This window comes from Macaca fascicularis, chromosome 2 (assembly GCF_037993035.2).
Source record: "Macaca fascicularis isolate 582-1 chromosome 2, T2T-MFA8v1.1".
Lineage (NCBI taxonomy): Eukaryota > Metazoa > Chordata > Mammalia > Primates > Cercopithecidae > Macaca > Macaca fascicularis.
This window is the reverse complement of record NC_088376.1, coordinates 45,206,020-45,227,650: the sequence shown is the minus strand read 5'-3', so window position 1 is coordinate 45,227,650 and position 21,631 is coordinate 45,206,020. Positions and strand designations below refer to the sequence as shown.

The 21,631-nt window shown below is 36.9% G+C and overlaps 1 protein-coding gene across 14 annotated transcripts in view; it reads left to right on the top strand.

Annotated features, from left to right (window-relative positions):
* XRN1 (5'-3' exoribonuclease 1) overlaps nucleotides 1–21,631 on the top strand; it is a 135,671-nt gene that overhangs the window by 38,607 nt on the left and 75,433 nt on the right. For all 14 annotated transcript variants that reach the window (XR_012430769.1, XR_012430770.1, XR_012430771.1 and 11 more), the window contains 4 exons: nucleotides 2,198–2,301; nucleotides 5,410–5,541; nucleotides 19,874–20,036; nucleotides 20,801–20,914. Coding sequence is in view for 9 of the 14 variants with exons in the window: in XM_005545990.4 (XP_005546047.2) it covers nucleotides 2,198–2,301; nucleotides 5,410–5,541; nucleotides 19,874–20,036; nucleotides 20,801–20,914 (513 nt within the window). In the remaining 5 variants the exon portion in view is untranslated. The remainder of the gene's footprint in view (nucleotides 1–2,197; nucleotides 2,302–5,409; nucleotides 5,542–19,873; nucleotides 20,037–20,800; nucleotides 20,915–21,631) is intronic.

The following is a 21,631-nucleotide window of genomic DNA, read 5'->3' as shown; positions in this document are numbered from 1 at the left end:
CTGAGAACTAGGCTAAGATTGGGTAGACGGGAAGTAAAGGTAGCAAGTATTAAGCCCTTGGTCAATAAGTTATTTATTTATTTGTTTGTTTGTTTGTTTGATGGAGTCTCACTCTGTTGCCTAGGCTAGAGTGCAGTGGCACAATCTTGGCTCACTGCAACCTCCGCCTCCCGGGTTCAAGCTATTCTCCTGCATCAGCCTCCCGAGTAGCTGGGATTACAGGCACCCCCCCACCACGCCTGACTAATTTTTGTAGTTTTAGTAGAGTCAGGGTTTCACAATGTTGGCCAAGCTGGTCTCGAGCTCCCAACCTCAGGTGATCCACCTGCCTGGGCCTCCCAAAGTGCTGGGATGACAGGTGTGAGCCACCATGCCTGACCAAGAAGTTTATCATTGAAAGGGATGCCAGAAGCATAACTATAAATAAGAGAAGATGCAGCCAATGAATCCGATGAATCAAAATCCCTACCAAAGAAATGAGGGAGAGCTAATGGAGAAAGGAGGTTTTAAAGGCAGTGTAGAGGGAAAGGATGTTTATCATGACAGGACCCCATGTGACTTAATAAGGAATTTCACCTGGGGCTTAAATAAAAGGATTAATCTGGGAAAGGAAGACAACTGTTTCTTCAAAAACTAAAGGAAAGAGTGGGAGAATGAAATTAGAATTAGATATATAGAAGGGAAAAGGATAACTGAGGGAGTCTAGTTTTAATGTTAAAACTGTTTTGTTTATCAGAATATGTGTTCTATTGTTTTGTATGTTCAAAGTTAGAAATGTCTAAATATCAAAATAAAAGTTACCCCAAAAAAGCCTAAAAATAGTTATCTGTAATCATTTAAATAAATTATTAATAATGATTAAGGATAATAAACAGAAAAAAGATGAATGAACATTTGTATTTAAACTTCAGTTTCTATTGCAAAATTATTGCTGTCCAGCCAATATGGTTAAATTGAATTGGATAATATAGTTTCTTTTTTCTTTTTTCTTTTTTCTTTTTTTTTTTTTTTGAGGCAGAGTCTCACTCTTTCACCCAGGCTGAAGTGCAGTGGCGCGATCTTGGCTCACTGCAACCTCTGCTGCCCAGGAGCGATTCTCCTGCCTCAGCCTCCTGACTAGCTGGAATTATAAGCACCTGTCAGTTAGCGTGCCTGGCTAATTTTGTGTGTGTGTGTGTGTGTGTGTGTGTGTGTGTGTGTGTGTTTTTTTAGTAGAGACCGGGTTTCACCATCTTGGCCAGGCTGGTCTTGAACTTCTGACTTCGTGATCCACCTGCCTTGGCCTCCCAAAGTACTGGGATTACAGGCGTGAGCTGCAGCGCCCCCGGCCTACAGTTTCTTAAAACTAAAATTTTTTACTTAAAATATTATTTCCTACAGTATATTTGTAGAGTATTTTATGGTTTATGAAAGCTTTCATGTATATGATTTTCTCTTATCCTCAACGTTGTAAGGTAGATGTTATTCCTATTCCTCATAAAAGAAAACTGAGACTCAGTGGGATTAAATGATATGCCAAAGATTATTCTATAGCTGAAAAAGTGGTAGAACCCAAATTTGGACCTGTGTCTCCTGATTTTAAGTCTAATATTCTTTTTTCATCACACCAGCTATAAACTGAAATGAGATTGTATTTCTTAGATCCTGTTTTAAATAATTGACTACGTAATATGAAACAGTGAATAGTTCTTTTCTAGATATTTCTGCTGTTCTTTTTACTTTTCCCAGTTACCATAAAAAAATAAGCAAGATAATTAGAATGATAGAGTTTTACACCTGGATGAAAGATGGAATTTTGTAAAGCAACTCATCCAACTTGTTCATTTTATTTATTTATTTTTGAGATGGAGTCTTGCTCTGTTGCCTAGCCTGGAGTGCAGTGGCGCAATCTCACCTCACTGCAACCTCCACCTCCCAGATTCAAGCGATTCTGCTGTCTCAGCCTCCGGGTAGCTGGGACTATGGCGTATGCCACCTCGCCTGGCTAATTTTTGTAATTTTAGTAGAGACAGGATTTCATCATGTTTGCCAAGCTGGTCTTGACCATCTGGGATTACAGGTGTGAGTCACTGCACCCAGCCCCAGCTTGTTTATTTTAGAATTTAAAAAACTTAAATGGAGATTGGAAAATTTTGCCTATGTAAAGTTTTCTCTTAGACCCGAAATCATGAATGAACTTTTTTGCTTTTACTTTAAGACCATAGAAAATGTAGCTTCATCAGTGCTCGGAAAATCTGTCTTTGTTAATTGGCCTCACCTTGAGGAAGCTAGAGTTGTGGCTGTATCAGATGGAGAAACTAAGTAAGTAAGATTTGATTTATAATTTTTCTAACATATATTTGCTTTGTTACTTTGATGGCTTTTATTGATTCATTTTTTTAACTGACAAAATTATATTAAGAACATTTACACGCTATACCAAAAATGAAAGTCTAACGACACCACTTGAAGTTCAAACACTATTGACAGTTTATTGTACCTCTCTTGAAACGTTTTAGATGCCTATGTTATTTTTTTCCCTTTTAATTGCTTGGAAGTTTTGTATCCTAATTCTTTTCTGAAAGTGGTTATCATTATATCACTTAGCAAGTATATTTCTCTTTTAGTCATTCATATAAATTTTATCTTGATTTCTTATATTTTATTTTTCATATGGCTAGAATTTTCTGAAATAATTTTTTTTCAGAGAAGATGGGTAGATATTATGGTTTTTTTATTTTGAGTTATTACACATCAAAAATGTTTTGTTTTTTTTTAATTCACACATAGGTTTCGAATTTTGGAGGCCCAGTTTCTTTTCCTTTTCTCTTAGAGCTCTGCATACATCTCTCCGTTAATGTAGTGTTGATGAGAAGTCAGTGCCAGTATGGTTTTTTCCTTTATTGGCATCTGCTTTTGTATATGAAATCTTGAGGGTTTTTTTAATCGGAATTTAATTCCTCTACCTTTCTGATGAAGTCCAATTTATTAATTTTTTTATGCTTTTGATTTCATGTCTAAGAGCTCTTATTCCAGCCCTAGATCCTGAAGATTTTCTTTGAAAAGTTTTATAGGTTTACCTCATTTTACATGAAATCAGTAATCCATTTTGAATTAATTTTTGTATAAGGTATAAGGGGTAGATCTACTTTCATATATTTGTGTATGAATATTCAGTTGCTCCAACATCATTTGTTGAAAAGACTGTGCTTCCTCCATGTCTTTTTTTATGCCAATGACACATTAACACATTGGCTTGATTACCATGTTTTAAGTCTTAATTAACATCAGGTAGTGTGATTCCTTCAACTTTACTTTTTTTTTTTTTTTCCAGAATTGTTTTAGCTATTTTAGGTCCTTTGCCTTTCCGTATAAATTTTATAATTCTCCTCTATCTCCAAAAAATCTTGGAGGGATTTTTATAGGAATTGTATTAAACCTATAGATCAATTTGGGGAGATTTAACTAAGTTGAATATTCTGATCCATGAACACAGTATATCTCTTCATTTATTTAGATCTTTGATTTCTCTCTCAGTGTTTGGTTTTTTTTTTGTCATACTGATCAGGTACATGTTTTGTTAGACTTATGTAATTTTTCTTGGAGTGAGTATGAATGGTATTATGTTTTAAATTTGTTTCCCCTGCTAGTATATAAAAATACAGTTGATTTCTTATGTTGATTTTATATCTTAGAATATTTTTTTCTTTTCTATTTTATTTTTAGAGTTCAGGACAGCCAGTTATTTTGTAGAATTCTAGATTTACCCTGTTGTTTCCTTTTAGTGTCATTTAACTTTGTCCTCTATCCTACATATTTCCTGTAAGTTGGAAGTTAGGGTTAGTAGCTTAATTAGATTCAGGTTAAACTTTTTTGGGGAAAATACTTTATAGGGGCCAGGTGTGATGGCTCACACCTGTAATTGCAGCACTTCGGGAGGCCAAGGTGGGAGGATCTCTTGAGGCCAGGAGTTCAAGACCAGCCTGGGCATCATAGTGAGACTCTGTCTCTATGAAAAAATTAAAACATTAGCTAGGCATAGTGGCGTGCACCTGTAGTCCTAGCTGCTCAAGAGACTGAGGCAAGAGGATTGTTTGAGCCCAGAAGTTTGAGGCTGTAGCGAGCTATGATCACTCCATTGTATTCCAGCTTGGGTGACAGAATGAGACCCCGTCTCTTTAAAAAAAACAAAAAAACAAACTTTATAGATAATAATACATACTTCTTATTGAATTTGTATTTTTTAACTCTTTAAAAATGTTTATTTTTATTATATGTTTAGTTTCTTAAAGAGAAAAAAATTATATGCTTTTTTTTTTTTTTTTTTTTTTAATTGAGATGGAGTCTCGCTCTGTCGCCCAGGCTGGAGTACAGTGGCGTGATCTCGGCTCGCTGCAAGCTCCGCCTCCCGGGTTCACGCCATTCTCCTGCCTCAGCCTCCCGAGTAGCTGGGACTGTGCCGCCACCACGTCTGGCAAATTTTTTTGTATTTTTAGCAGAGACGGGGTTTCACCGTGTTAGCCAGGATGGTCTCAATCTCCTGACCTTGTGATCCGCCTGCCTCGGCCTCCCAAAGTGCTGGGATTACAGGCGTGAGCCACCGCGCCCGGCCTAATAATATGCTTTTAAATTTTATTGACTGATTGACTGACTGGGAGAGACAGGGTCTTGCTCTGTTGCCCCGAGTGCAGTTCGAATCATAGCTCACTGCAACCTCAAACTTCTGGGCTCTAGTGATCCTCTCATCTTAGCTTCCCGAGTATCTGAGACTACAGATATGTGTTACCATACCTGGCATAGTTTTTTATTTTTCTCTGTAGAGACACTGTCTCAATATGTTGCCAGGTTGGTCTTGAATTTCTGGCCTCAAGCAATCCTCACATCTCAGCCTCCCAAAATGCTATGATCTGCATGAGCCCCCGCACCCAACCTTAACACTTTTTGATACATAATAATTGTACATATTTGTAGAATACATGTGATATTTTGATCATGTATATAACATGTAATTTTCAAATTATCCATTACCTCAAACACTTATCATTTCTTTGTGTTGGGAACATTTTCAATCTCTTCTAGCTATTTTCGAATATAGGACACTAAATTGTTAACTAGAGTCAACCTACTGTTGCTACAGGACACTGGAACTTATTCCTTCTATCTAACTTTGTACTAACCAGCTTATCTTCTTCCTCTATACTTCCCATGCTTTTAAAATTTGAATGAAATTAAGCCCTCGTTCTGCAATTTATATTATAGTTTATAAAAAGAATTATAATTATTTTAGTTCTGTAATTTACATAACAGTTGTGGGATTTTTTGCTATTATACCATGTGAAAAAAAAAATTTCATTTGGAAGACTCACACTGCTAGAACTCTATATTAAACCAGAACATTTTGGTTATATAGTTTTTATTTTAACTTTTAAGGTTTTACTTGGAAGAACCTCCAGGAACACAGAAGCTTTATTCAGGAAGAACTGCCCCACCATCTAAAGTGGTTCATCTTGGAGATAAAGAACAATCTAACTGGGCAAAGGAAGTACAAGGAATTTCAGAACAGTGAGTATCGTTAACAGTATTTAATATCATAGAACTAAAATCCACTTTAATGTACTTATTCTCTAACTTATTTTCCACTTAACATAGTAGTTACTCGGAATACTAATTACACCTTCATCCTGTGTTTGAAAGAAAGTAATGAGTTCTAGTTTAAAATGATATCTGATTAGCCGTAGTTACAGCCTTGCCCAGTTTGTCACTGACATACTTAATGAAGTATAGAAAAAAATTACAAACTCGTGTAATACTAGGAAGAACACTTAATGTATTGACTGATTTTGAGAGCTATTTTCACTAACTGTATAAGGCCATTGAATTGTTTGGCCACCTGTAAGTCATGAAAATTGGAAGAAAAACCCTCTTTTTTTCCTCATCTCCCGTTCCCCGTTCCCTTTACTCTCTTCCACCCAAGCCCTGTATTCCCCAGGGCTTAGAATGCAGCCAAACTGAGATGCTAACCCACCTTGGAATGCTGGTTTTCAGTATCATCAGAATGTTTTATGTCCCATGATCCCACACCAGCAGCATCTCTCTTTTGCCATCCAAACACAAGAATTCCCAAAACAAAAGCAGAATATGAGGGGCTGGCATTGGCACGTGAAATGTTGTTTTAAATGTTTATCCATAGCCTTCCTATCCATGGATAAGCTTTTGGAGAATTCAAGGATACTCCATCTAATTTTGGGGCTAATACCAGGCCACAGTATCCTTATTCAAAGATGAGTAAACTGGGAAAATGTTCAAAGACCATGAAAAACCATCAACACCAAAGGAGATAAACAGCTCTTGAGAGGTAGAACGTATTTTTGCCTCCCAACGGTGTAAATTAGATACCCCATCATAGTTTACATCATTCTAAACTGTCTTTTGTAGCATATAAATAAAACCATAATAATAAACTTACTTGTATGATTAATTTAATAACTCTTTCTTTAGATACTATGCATCATAAGGGTAGAGAGCATATCTGTTTTTGTTACCTCTTTATTCTAATTTATTGGTTAGTGCCTGTGTACTCAGTAATTGTTAGTTTGAATGAATAGATAATATTTTAGTCAAGACTCCTTTAATTGGAAAAAAAATCATTCAAAGTACTTCAGATAAAGTGTTTAGTCATTTGTTTATATATGTAACATTGATATGTGAGTGTCAATGTATTGATACCTACTATAATACAGTAGTATGCATTGTAATGAATAAAAACACATAATGAATAATAATGAATAAAAACACACAGTTCCTATTCTTATGATATTTACAACTGCTGCATGGGAGACAACTATGATAATTGTTCTTGAAGGAGTAGTGCTCTGAGACCATTTGACTTAGCTAGGGAGGAATTTGTCTTAGTTAGTCAGGAACAGTTTCCCAAGGAAGTGTTGATTAAATTGATATCTGAATGCTGACTGGGAGTTAGGCAAGGAATGAAAAGGAAGTGTTTCATGATGAGGGAAGACTTACATGAAAGGCCCTATGGCAGGAGGAAAAGCAGCGTGTATTGAGGAAGATTTGGCAACAAAGACAAAAGAAAGTGGCAACCTCAGAAGTAGGAGAACAGCTAGAAGAGGGTTGTATCATGTAAACCAAAGGAAAAGATTATTTCAAGAATAAGGTAATAAACCATGCCATATATCTTGAAGAGATTTAGCAAGAGCTATATTGATTAAGCCATGGAGCTGAAAGCCAAACTGGATTGGGTAAAGGAATGATTGAGAGTTGCAGAAGTGGAGACACAATAGAAATTGACAACTTCTTCAAAAAGTTTAGCTATGAGAGAGAGACCAAGAGATCTTGACCTTTTATCTGTTGTTCCCCTTCTGAATGAGCTTGAACTTCTATGAGGGCAGCAAAAGACAGAGAGAACCATCAATGCAGAAGACTGCTAGAGATGATAACAATGTATACACGTTCACTCAAGAGAATAGTTTCTAGTGCCTACCAATTCAGCCTGTCTTGTTTAACCTTGTCAACCAACTTGGGTAGACAAGGCTATGTGGATTCCTGAGCACTTAGATTTATTTTTATTTTATTCTGGTCACCATTTTCTTAGGCTGCTTTTCTTTGCTACCATATTCCCCCCGATATCATCTCACTTTTTGTCCCTTCCTTTCATGCCTCCCTAGCTCTTCCATCTTCCAAGGTGAAATTCACAAGATCACTGTTGCTCTGCCCCTGAGTGTTTACTTATTTGTGATCTTTGCACGTTAGAATGTTAGTAGCATGAGATGAGGATTCCATGGCTCTAACAATAGGAGTGATCCTTATGCAAACCATTTGGCTCTATGACTTTTGCAGTAAGAATGTAGAACCTATTATCTCGTATCTCCATGTATCTTAACTAAGATACATTCTACCAAGTTGAGTATATTCTTTTCCTATAAACATACACATGAAATATTTCCATAAGTACCAAATCATGTAGTTTTATTTTTAGAAACCTCTAAGCACATATGAAGTACCTAATAAATTTCTGTATACTTGTGTAACAAATTTTTTTTCTGATGAAAATCACCAGTAGGAAATAGCTAAAGAAGGATATATAATTGAGTAGAGCTGGGTTTTGGTTTATTCAGAGAGATTTAATCGTGTGTAAAAACAATGAGAAGGAGCAGAGATAAAACAATAAATTCTAAGATGGAAGGAGATGGATTCTTAAACAGGACATAAGATAGCTCCTCTGTTTTAACAGTATGGGAAGCAAATATAAGTTGGTTTGTGTGTTTGGCATGGGGAAAGCTGAGGAGCTCTCATTTGATTCTATTTTCTTTGTAAAGTAGATGCCGAGTTTAGCTATTGAGGATGGCTGGAGGAAAAGGAAGGTTGGTCATAAGTTGGGAGTAGAGTGAAGGAGGTTTGAAAATAGTTATTCAGGGAAATAGAAGAGTATCAGTTGATCAGGAAAATGTGGTAGAATGGTAAGCAGTATTGAGGATCCTTTTTGAAGTTGGAGTCATGATTTATAACAAAACATTCTATCTTGTGTTTTGGGATAGAAGTGAGTTCACCAGTCACAGCCTTAGAAAAAACAGATGGCTGGATTTACTCAGCACTGGATTTTGCCACATGAGCACAATGAAGAGACAAAGAGGCAAGGAAGTTTAGAATACTGGCAAGAATGTTACTGAAATGGTGGATGGTGGAATCTAAGTGGGATAGAGGGAGAAGTGAAGAAAGTAGAGGGTTAATAGTCTGGGAAGCCGGGCACAGTGGCTCATGCCTGTAATCTCAGCACTTTGGGAGGCCAAGATGGGCAGATCTCTTGAGGTCAGGAGTTCAAGACCAGCCTGCCCAACATGGCGAAACACCATCTCTTCTAAAAATACAAAAATTAGCTGGGCATGGCAGCGCCTGCCTGTAGTCCCAACTCCTTTGGAGGCTGAGGCTGGAGAATCACTTGAACCTGGGAGGCAGAGGTTGCAGTGAGCCAAGATCACACCACTGCACTCCAGCCTGGGCAACAGAGCAACACTCTGTCTCAAAAAAAAAAAAAAGAAAGTCTGGGAGAAGATAGAAAGTTCAGTGGTTTGGAAATCCCAGATAAAATTGAACAAAGTAGTTGAACGTGCAAGTTGGATGAAGAGGAAGTTATAAGACAGTAAGATATTTGTGTTAGTGATTTCAGAGGTTGGATAGTTATAGATAATGTCAAAAACCAAGTCATAGCCATTGGAAATTGCTGGCTTAGGTGAAATGAAGGAGGTTATTGGAGATAAAGAGGTTATGAAAATGAATTACTGTGGTGATGGATAGATCATACATGTAGACATTGACATAAGAATAGAATGGGAAGTGGAGGGTAGTTTACTACTAGAGATTTTGAGGTCTCAGTGGGCTGTAAGGAGAACACCAAAACACTCTCCTACCCCTGAGGGTGCATGGTATGAAAACAAACAACTACCATTTGATAGGGAAGTGGTGGAACCTTCAGACAAGGAGGTAGAAATTGAGGATAAAATGGAGTGAAAAGATTTAGGAATGGGAGAAGACCTGGAAAAGGGGTCAAGGAAGTACTTTATGGGCATCATGGAGAAAGTGATGCACATAGAGGATAATTTGGAGGACAGCTCCAACACCCTACACCTCTATCAAGCAAGAGATTGATCAGCATTAAAAGTATGGTTATTGGCTGGACACAGTGGCCCACACTTGTAATCCCAGCACTTTAGGAGGCCAATTCGGGTGGTTCACCTGAGGTAAGGAGTTCAAGACCAGCCTGGCCAACACGACAAAACCCTGTCTCTACTAAAAATACAAAGATTAGATGGGGCCGGGTGTGGTGGCTCATCCCAGTAATCCCAGCACTTTGGGAGGCCGATCACGAGGTCAGGAGTTCAAGACCAGCCTGGCCAACATGGTGAAACCCCATCTCTACTAAAAATACAAAAATTAGCCAAGCATGGTGGTGGGCTCCTGTAATCCCAGCTACTCAGTAGCTGAGACAGGAAGATTGGTTGAACCTGGGAGGGGGAGGTTGCAGTGAGCCAAGATCACGCTACTGCACTCCAGCCTGGGTGAAAGAGTGAGACTTCATCTCAAAAAATAATAATAATAATAATTAGCCGGGTATGGTAGTGTGCTCCTGTAGTCCTAGCTACTCAGGAGGCTGAGGCAGGAGGATTGCTGGAACCGGGAGGCGGAGGTTGCAGTGAGCTGAGATTGTGCCACTGCGTTCCAGCCTGGGCAACAGCGAGACTCCATCTCCCCACTAACCAAAAAAAAAAAAAAAAAAAATGTGGTTATTAAATGACAGGTAATAAACACTGGAACTATTGAAATATAGAATTAATGTTTTAGTGCTAACACTTTTTACATAGGAGAAAGTTCAGATAATTTCATTTATAATTTAGAAAATTAGAGAAGTATGAATTTTTTTTTTTTCCCCTGAGACAGACTCTCACTCTATCACCTGGACTGGAGTGCAGTGGCGTCATCTTGGTTTACTGAAACCTCTACCTCCTGAGTTCAAGCTATTATCCCACTTCAGCCTTCCGAGTAGCTGGGACTACAGGCGCGGGCCATTATGCCTGGCTAATTTTTGTATTTTTGTATTTTTAGTAGAGACAGGATTTTGCCATGTTGGCCAAGCTGGTCTTGAACTCCTGACTTCAAGTGATCCACCTGCCTCAGCTTCCCAAATTGCTGGGATTACAGGCATGAGCCACCACACCCAGCCAAGAAGTATGAATATTTTAAAAATTTAATTAAAAAATAACCATTAATAGAAATTGAAATACAAGATTTCTGACTTGCAAATGACTGATTAAAAAAAATCAAATGAAAGACGACTAGAATATGGAAAGGCAAAATAAAACATCATTTAGGAAGCTGAAAAAGAGAACTAAAATAAGATGACAGAAATGACCAAACTAAGAATTGTGTCAATAAATTTAAGAGGCTGTATAGTTCTTTTATTAAAATACAAAAGCACTTAGGTTACATCACCAAGATCATCATTCAACTGTTGACCAACTACAAGAAGTACACCTAAAGCCAAAGTTAGAAGTCTAAAGCACAGTAACCCCTCACCATCTACAGTTTTTAGAAAGTATAGTTTTATATTTATATTCCAAAAATTATTAAACAAACTTTTGGTTTGATTTCGTCTCTGTAAATTACGCATTTTCAAATATATACCTGTGAAATACAGGTAAAAAGAAAGTGAGAATTGCAGTATTAAAAATCAGACAAAGCTTAATTGAAGGCCAAAAGAATAAATAGGAGAAAAGATAATTATTTACGAAAAGTTTATTTCACACTGTAGATAAAACAAACATAAACCTGTATACACTAAAAAGGGAAAAGATTTTTTAAAAACCTGTATACACTGAAGAACATAATTGACATATACTTGTATTTGGTGGATTCTAAAACACGTTTTTTTACTTTTTGTCATTTATGAACTTATAATGTATTTTGCAGTGTCAAAGTTTAATTGGAGGATTCTTTTTCTTGTTCAGTGGTACATCAAATAATGATATGTCTTAAAATAGTGTCTTGCAAACTACAGGAAAAACTGAAGCAAATTAAGGATCACTATAAGTTTGGGAGTCTGACCATTCTATCCCTGACAGATCTTTTTTTCTTTCTTTTTTTTAAATAGAGACGAGATCTCACTATATTGCCTAGGCTGGTCTCAAACTCCTGAGCTCAAGCGATCCTCCCGCCTCAGCCTCCTAAAGTGCTGGGATTACAGGCATGAGCCACCATGCCCGGCTCCTGACAGATCTAGTAATCAAAAAACAAATATGTAAAAATATAATCAAAATAATACAATTCATTGTTGTAAAAGTTATAGATCAGATTATGCACCATACATTAAAAACCCTTTCATGCAGGATAGTAAGAAAATACAATAAATTTTATTTCATTTTTATATATATTTTTTTTTTTAGGGAGATGGGGGTCTTATTATGTCACCCAGGGTGGAGTACAGTGGCACATTCATATCATACCTCACCACAACCTGGAATTCCTGAGCTCAAGCAGTCTTCCTGCCTCTGCCTGTGCAATAGCTGGGACTATAGTTGCGCACCACCATGCCAGGCTACTATTTTAATTTTTTGTAGAGATAGGGTATCACTGTGTTGCTCAGGCTAATCTCGTTGAACACCTAGCCTCAAGTGATCCTCCTGCCTTAGCCTCTGGAGTACTTGGAATTACAATGGTGAGCCACCAAGTCTGGCTAAGAAATTTTAAAACAGACAACAACACTGACGCCAAAGCAATAAAAGTATATAGTAAAAGAAAAAGTAAATGTACGAAAATCTTCCAACCTCTTGGGAATTTAAAAGTTTTGAGCTAAATAACTATTTGGGGGATTTTATTTTAATGGAAACATTGAAATACAGCCATACCTTGTTTTATTGTGCTTCTCTTTTTTGTGCTTCACAGATAGTTGCATTTTTTACAAATTAGAGGCTTGTGACAACTGTGTCACAACTCTATCAGTGCCATTTTTTCCAACAGTATGCGCTCACTTCATGCCTGTGTGTCACATTTTGGTAATTGTCACAATATTTCAAACTTTATTATTTTTATTTTTATATCTGTCATAGTCATCTATGATCAGTGATTTTTTAATGTTACTATTGTAATTGTTTTTGGGCACCATAAACCATGCCCATTTGAGATGGTGAATTAATAAATGTTGTGTGTGTGCTGACTGCTCCACCAACCAATGGTCCCCTAATCTCTTTCTCTTTCCCCGGTCTTTTTCTCTTTCCCTATTCCGTGAGACATAGCAATAGTGAAATTAGGCCAGTTAATAGCCCTACAATGGCCTCTTAAGTAGTCAAGTGAAAGGAAGAATCACATGTTTCTAGGTTTATATCAAAAGCTGGAAATGATTAAGCTTAGTGAAGAAGGCATACCAAAAGCTGATATAGGCCAAAAACTTGGCTTCTTGCACCAAACAGTTGTGAATACAAAATAAAAATTCTTAAAGGAAATTAAAAATGCTACTCCAGTGAATACACCAATGATAAGCAAGTGAAACAACCTTGTTGCTAATATGGAGAAAGCTTTAGTGGTCTGGATAGAAGATGACACTAGTCACAGCATTCCCTTAAGCCAAAAAGGTTAATCCATAGCAAGGCCCTACCCTTCTTCAATTCTATAAAGGCTGAGAGATGTGAGGAAGCTGCAGAAGAAAAGTTTGAAGTGAGCAGAGATTGCTTCATGAAGTTTAAGGAAGGAAGCCATCTCCATAATATAAAGAATGAGCTGAAGCAACAAATGCTAATATAGAAGCTGTGGTGAGTCATCCTGATCTAGCTAAGATCACTGATAAAGGTGGCTATACTAAACAACAAACATAGACAAAACAGCCTTCTATTGGAATAAGATGCCATCCTGGACTTTCATAGGTAAAGAGGAGAAGCCAATGCCTGACTTCAAAGCTTCGAAAATCAGGCTAACTCTCTTGTTAGGGGCAAGTGCAACTGGTTACTTTTAAGTTGAACCCGGTGCTCATTGACCATTCTGAAAATCCTGGGGCCCTTAAGAATTCTGCTAAATCTATGCCTTTGCTCTATAAATGGAACGGCAAAGTCTGAGTGACAGCACATCTGTTAACAGTGTGGTTTACTGAATATGTTAAGTCCACTGTTGAGACCTACTGGTCATAGTAAAAGATCCTTTCCAAATATTACTGCTCATTGACAGTTCACCTGATCAACTGAGAGCTCTGATGGAGATGTACAAGGAGATAATGTTTTCACGTGTGCAAACACAACATCCATTCTGCAGTGGATCAAGGAGTCATTTGAACTTTCAAGTTTTAGTAGTCAAGAAATACATTTTTGGCCAGGCACAGTGGCACACGCCTGTAATCCCAGCACTTTGGGAGGCTGAGGTGGGCGGATCACCTGGGGTCAGGAGTTCTAGGCCAGCCTGGCCAACATGATGAAACCCTCTGTCTACTAAAAATACAAAAATTAGCTGGGCGTGGTGGTGGGCACCTGTAATCCCAGCTACTTGGGAGGCTGAGGCAGTAGAATCGCTTGAACCTGGGAGGCAGAGGTTGCAGTGAGCCGAGATCACACCACTGCACTCCAGCCTGGGCGACAGAGTGAGACTCTGAGTGATTGCTGTGATGGATCTGAGCAAGGTAAATTGAAAACCTTCTGGAAAGGATTCACCATTATAGATGCCATTAAGAACATTCATGATTCATGGGATTTCAAAGTATCTATCAACATTAGCAGGAATTTGAAAGAAGTTGATTCCGACCCTCCTGTATGACTTTGAGAGGTTCAAAACTTCAGTGGAGGAAGTAACTGCAGATGTGGTGGAAATAGCAAAAGAACTAGGATTAGAAGTGGAGCCTGAAGATGGAACTGAATTGCTGCTTTCTCGTGATAAAACATGAATGGATGAGGAATTGCTTCTTTGTTTTGTTTTGTTTTGTTTTGAGACAGAGTCTCGCTCTGTCACGCAGGCTGGAGTGCAGTGGTGTAGTCTTGGCTCACTGCATCCTCCACTTCTTGGGTTCAAGCGATCCTTGTGCCTCAGCCTCCTGAGTAGCTGGGATTATGGGCATGCGCCACCATGCGCAGCTAATTTTTTTTATTTTTAGTAGAGACAGAGTTTTGCCATTCTGGCCAGGTTGGTCTCAAACTCATGCCCTCAAGCGTCCGCCTGCCTTGGCATCCCAACATGCCAAAGTACTTAGATTATAGGCATGAGCCAACGCACCCAGCCAAGAATAGCTTCTTATAGATGAACCAAGAAAGTGGTTTCTTGAGATAGAACCTACTCATAGTGAAGATGCTATGAACATTGTTGAAATGACAGCAAAGGATTTAGGATATTACATAAATTTAGTTGAAAAGCAATGGCAGACTTTGAGAGCATTGACTCCAAGTTGGAAATAACTTCTCTTGTGGGTAAAATGCTATAAAATGGCATTGCATTCTACAGAGAAATCTTTCATGAAGAAGTCAGCTGATCCAACAAACTTTATTATTGTCTTATTTTCAAAAATTGCCTCAGCCATCCCAACCTTCATCAGCCACTGCCCTGACTAATCAACAGCCATCAACATCAAGGTGAGACCCTCCACTAGCAAAAACTTAACTACTAATAGCCTACTGTTAGCATTTTTGAGCAATAAAGTACAGTTGATCCTTGAACAGTGTGGGAGGTAGGGGTGCTGACCCCCAATACAGTAAAAAAAATTCATATACAACTTTTGACTCCCAAAAACTTAACTACTAAAAGCCTACTGTTCATCAGAAGCCTTATCGATAACATAAGTAGTTGATAACGCATATTTTGTATATGTATTATATAGTGTGTTCTTGCAATAAAGATAGAAGAAAATGTTATTAAGAAGATCATAAAGAAGAGAGAATATATTTACTATTCATTAAGTGGTAGTGGTTGATCATAACAGTTTTCATCCTTGTCTTCATGTTGAGTAGGCAGAGGGGGGATTCATCTGCTGTCTTGGAGGTGTTAGAGGCGGAAGAAAATCTGCAAGTAAGTGGACCTATGTTGTTCAAACCTATGTTTTTCAAGTGTCAACTGTAGTTGAAAATGAGAGTATTGTCCTAGCCTAGTCTGAGACTGGGTAGTTCATAAAGAAAAGAGGTATGTTTGACTCAAAGTTCTGCAGACTGCACAAGAAGTATGGCATCAGAATATACTTCTGGTGAGGGCCTTAGGAAGCTTCCACTCATAGCAGAAGACAAAGAGGAGCAGACGTGTACAGATCACATGGCAAGAAAAAGAAGCAAGAGACGAGTAGGGAGGGAGATGCCAGGTTCTTTTTAACCTCAGTTCTCATGGGAACTAGTAGAGTGATAAACCCCCGTATCCTCCTCATTACGAGGAAGACAGCAGCAAGCCATTTATGAGGGATCCACCCCATGACCCAGACATCTCCCACCAGGCTCCATCTCCACCACTGGGGATTGGATTTCAACTTGAGACTTGGTAGGACCAAACAAACTATATCCAAACCATAGTAGATATATACAATTTTTTAAAGACATAATGCTGTTATACACTTAATAGACTCAGTGTGAACATAACTTTTGTATGTATTGGGAAACAAAAAAATTCATGTGACTCACTTTATTTTGGTGGTCGGGAACTGAACCTGAAATGTCTCCCAAAGTATGGCTGTATACATATGGAACAAAAAATATGTACAAATTATAAGTATATTAATCATAAGGGAAATCATAAGTATATTTGATGAATTTTCATATGTGGAACAAGAATACAAGTCAAGAAACAATAACAGGAAAATTGCCATAATCCAAGGAAGTCCCTTGTACACCCTTATTGTGGGATCTGGCCAGCAGCCCACAATGCAACAGGGTTCTCTCTTTATTCCCAGGCAGATCAGCAGGTCGAGAAATAATAGACACACACAAGATAGTGAAAGCTGGGTCCAGGGGGGTCACCGCCTTCTGGTCCCATGGTGCCAACAATGCACTGGATATGCCAGCATTTATTATTAAGTTTAGTGAGGGTGGGGGTAGGTTAGTGAGGGATTTAGGGTCATTCGATTATGAGGTGAGATGGTCACATGGGGATGAAGTAATTCTTTAACATAACATCTGTACACAGAAGTACAGTATACAGAGTTAAGAATTTACAATATAGTGTGTGCGTCAGTAATTTCTAACAAGAGCCTTAAAACAGGAACACAGTCTTTCCATAACCTATGATTAGCAAGATATTAATCAGCAGTAATAGTTACAGCAAAAGCTGGTTACAAACAATTCATAGAAATAGGGCATGAAGTTAGACAACCGGTTAGACCAGAATTTCTCAGAAGGGAGTATGCCTTAACTCTAAAGAGGCCTAGAAGAGCCGTGGCAAGATGAGGGCGTTTATCTTATCCATATGGACAGGCGCCCCCCCCATGCATCTGTTTATAGGCTCTTCACGAGGGTCGCATTCCATTCCCAGAGCTATGAACATCTGCTTTTCTGGAATAGGAATCTTGGTGATGTGAAACCTCCCTGACTGCACGTCCATTCATAGGCTCTCTGCACGGGGAAGCACATCATGCACTGTTGGCTCATTCTGGCAGTCCAACCTGGCATTGTCTTTACACAATCCTTCATGCAATTTTCTATTTACAGTAATCAGAAGCATTTCATCTTTTACTCCATAGCAATAGTTTCAAGGAGTCTCCCTACACACCCTTTTATCCATTACCATCTGCTGCTCCCTCCCCACCCCCAGTGACGAGGATAACTATTTTGACTTATAACCACATACATTTGTATTTTCTATTTTTGAACTTTATGCAGTATAAGTTCATTCATACAGAGTGTATTCTTCTTGAGCCTGATTTCTTTGGGTCAGTATTGTGAGTCTTATATCCATATTGTTACATGTAATCATAGTTTGTTCATTTTCACTAATGATACTATTACATTGTATGAATACAGCACAATTTTTCTATTCTACAGTGGATGAACATTTGAGTTGTTTCTCATTTGGGGCTTTTGGTGAACGTGTATGTATGCATTCCTTTTGGGTATATATCTAAGAGTAGAATTACTACTTCACAGCATATGCCTACGTTCAACTTTAACAGATACTACCAAAAAGGTTTGCAAACTGTTTGTATCAGTTTACACTCTACCAGCAGTTTACAGTCTACCAGCAGTTTACACTGTACCAGCAGTTTATAAGAACTTTTGTTGATTTCTGTTTTCATAAGTACTTACTATTGCTTTTTCATTTTAGCCATTTTAGTATAGTAGTAATATCTCATTTTGCTTTAATTTGCATTTCCCTGATGACTAATAAAATTGAACATCCTTTCCTGTTTGTTGGCCATTTGAATATGCATGCTCTTTTGTGAAATGCCTGTTCAAGTCTTTTGCCCTTTTTAAACTTGGGTTGATTATCTTTTTCTCATTGCTTTATAGTTTTTTTTACTGGCTTATTGTGTCATTCTCAATTTCAGGGGAAAACTAAGTAATTTATCTTTAAATAGAATTGTCACTGTGGCTTGTTTCTAATTACTGTTCTTTATCAGATTAAGGAAATTTCCTTCTTTTCTGATTAAGAGTTTTTATCATTAATTGGTGCTGATTTGTAAAATGTTTTTTCCACAGCTGTCAAACTGATTATATTATTTTTGTCCTGTTAATCTGATGAATTACATTGATTGAATTTCCAATATTAATCTACCCCTAAATTTCTGAAATAAATCCCATTTATTTATGATATATTATTATTTTATACATAATTGGATTTTATCCATTAAAGTTTAAGATTATTGCATCTACTTTCATGAGAAATACTGGCCCATAATTACAAGATAAAGATTTCTTGAAATGTCTTGGTCAGCTATTGATATCAAGATTACTGCCTAAATGACTTTTAAGTAAAAGTGGTAGAAAAAAAATTCTAATACATTTTTAGAAAATAGTGTGTGTCAGAAATTTGTTGGAAAACTTGTTTCTGGCTAAAGTGACTTGGCTTTTTTCAGACCAACTTTGGTATAGACAACATCATTAAAGTATAAGCTGATATGAAAAAATATATAATATGTTGTATAATTATATACTATATTATATACTATTTTAAAATATAGTCTGTATTATATACTTTTTTATGAAATATATTTGTATAAACATAAAACTTTCAAAGTGTGATTGGTAAAGTGAGCTTGGTGTATGGACTGAGTGGTAATATGGGCATACTAAAAATTGAATCCGTGAGCTAAATGATCAACCTTAGGAATTCCTTCAGTAAGCAGTACAAAAGCACAAAGAGATGAAAATAATATAGTCAGAATTTTAATGTCTATCTAATAGGAGTTCTAGAAAGAGAAAATGGAAAGGAGATAAGAAAATATTCCTTAAATGAAGAATGATTATATATTTAGATCAAGGGTCAGCAAACTTCTTCTGTAAAGGGCAGATAATAAATATTTTAGGCTTTGTAGACTTTACAGTGTCTGTCACAACTACTCAACTTTACCATGTAGCACAAAAGCAGCCATAGACAGGAAATGAATGGATGACTGTGTTCCAGTAAACTTTTATCTAAAAAACCAGGAGGCTGTCTGAATTACTTTAGATTGGGAAAGCCATCGCATACTCCTGGCAGCCCCTAATCTATTTTCTGTCTTCATGGATATACCTATTCTAGATGTTTCATATAAATGGAATCATATGGTGTATGGCCTTTTGTATCAGGCTTCTTTCATTTAGCGTGCTTTTGAAGTTCACACACATTGTAGCATGTGTCAGTGCTTATTCCTCTTTATGGCTGAATAAGATTCCATTGTATGGATATGCCACCATTTGTTTATCCATTTGTTCATTTATGAACATTTCTATTATTTTACTTTTTGGCTATTTGAGTAGTGGTGCTATGAACATTTGTGTATCAATATTTGTTTGAGTACCTGTTTCCAATCTGGGAGGGTTGGAATGCTTAGAATTGTTGGCTCATATATTAATTATATGTTGCTTTTTGAGGAACTGCCAAACTGTTTTCGACAGCAGCTGCACCATTTTACAGTCCCACCAGCAATGTACAGATGTTCCACTTTCTCCATGTCATCACCGAAATTCATTTTTTCCCTGTTTTTTAATTGTAATGATCCTAGTGGATTCGAGAACAGGAATTTCTTATAGCTCTATGAGTTCTTATTTAATCGCATAGACAGTTGGAGAAATAAATAATGCAAAAAGTCTCAAGTTAGGTACCTAGAACTGCTGGCATATTTATTTAAAGTTTATTTACACATTTGATTATGAGTTGATAGTTTATGGTAGTTAATGATTATTGTCCTAGAATGTCTGCCTACTCATTCATATGTATATTTCATTTTTACTCTTTCTTTTAGTTACCTGAGAAGAAAAGGAATAATAATAAATGAAACATCTGCAGTTGTGTATGCTCAGTTACTCACAGGTCGTAAATATCAAATAAATCAAAATGGTGAAGTTCGTCTAGAGAAACAGTGGTCAAAACAAGTTGTTCCTTTTGTTTATCAAACTATTGTCAAGGTAAGTCTATATCAAATTTCAATTCTATCTTAATGTACACTATTATACACTGTATAATGAGAAGATGATATGTAGACTAATTCAGCAATGTATAATAGAGATTATCATTTAATATAATTTACAAAATAACTTATTTGTAAGAAGTATTACATGCTCAGACACTCACTATATGTAGTTAGGAAACTTGTTTTTTGTGCTTTTTTTAAGGACTTAGTCTCTAAAAGAAAAAATCCCAGCATTAACTTATACCCTTGAATTTTATATTTTTATCCTTCAAAAATATTTGCCTTAAGTAATCTCATAAATGTAAAAGGCATTTACTTTTGCCTTTATAATCTTAGATATGATAAGAGGACAAAACATGTTTTAAGTATGTAGTTATCCTATAATTTGGGGCGTTATAGTGCAGTGTAGGGACTAAGTGACTAAGAGCACTGGCTGCCTGAGTTGACTTCTTAGCTGCATGACCTTGGACAATATTCATCCCCTTTCTGTGCCCCAGTTTTCTCATCCAGAAAGTGAGGCTAATAATGGTCTCTGCCACAGAGGTTTGTCATGAGGATTAAATGAACTCAATAAATGTGTGAAGCACATAGAAGAGTGCCTGCCATATAACCAGTCAGCAAATTTTAGCTGTTAGCACTATGTAGAAAAATCTTCACGTTGACATTTGCAAACAGCATAGTCATAATCCCATAGGAAAAAAACTTGATATGCAATCTATAGAAATTGTGACTAAGATGATTTACTTTTATTTTATGTAGGACATCCGAGCTTTCGACTCCCGTTTCTCCAATATCAAAACATTGGATGATTTGTTTCCTCTGAGAAGTATGGTCTTTATGCTGGGAACTCCCTATTATGGCTGCACTGGAGAAGTTAGTTTCCATTATTGTTACTGATACATTTTTCTCTAGTTTAAAGCAGTTATTTAACTTCTCTTCATTTAGGTTTAAATTAAAATATAATAATGAGGGGAAAAAATAAAGAATTTATCCATGTAACTTATGAACACAGTATTTGACTTATATATCTAAAGACTATAAAACTAAAGACTCTATACTTTTAGTCTTGAGCAGATTAGGATCAAGAGGTGGTGTGTTCAAATCCTGATCTCTCTTTTTTTTTTTTTTTATCAGTTTTGTTTATTGTAATGGTATGGATGAAGCAATTTTGAAACTATTTTAGATATGTAACAGGCTTGAGTGAAATTGTAAATGCATTCATATTTAAGGAACTTCAGTTCTTAAATGGAAAAAGGTACATGCAAATATGGAAGGGGAGAAAGCAAGAAAGAACCTATAGGGACAAATTTGGAAGTATTAGTGTGAACTTACGGTTTCTAAAATATGTATATATGTTTGTATATCTATGTATATGGGCACATGTATATGTGTATGTATATATACACATATGAATATGTTTCTATACATACATGTATTTTCTAGCTCTATTTGCTGAAAGGGATAAGAAGCAAAGACAGCTTAGCACAATGACCACATGCACCACCCAGATCTTGACCTCTAATTTCATACCTCACTAAAAGGAACAGGGCATCTCAGAGAAATTGCTGATTCTGGATCTGAGGCAGGGAA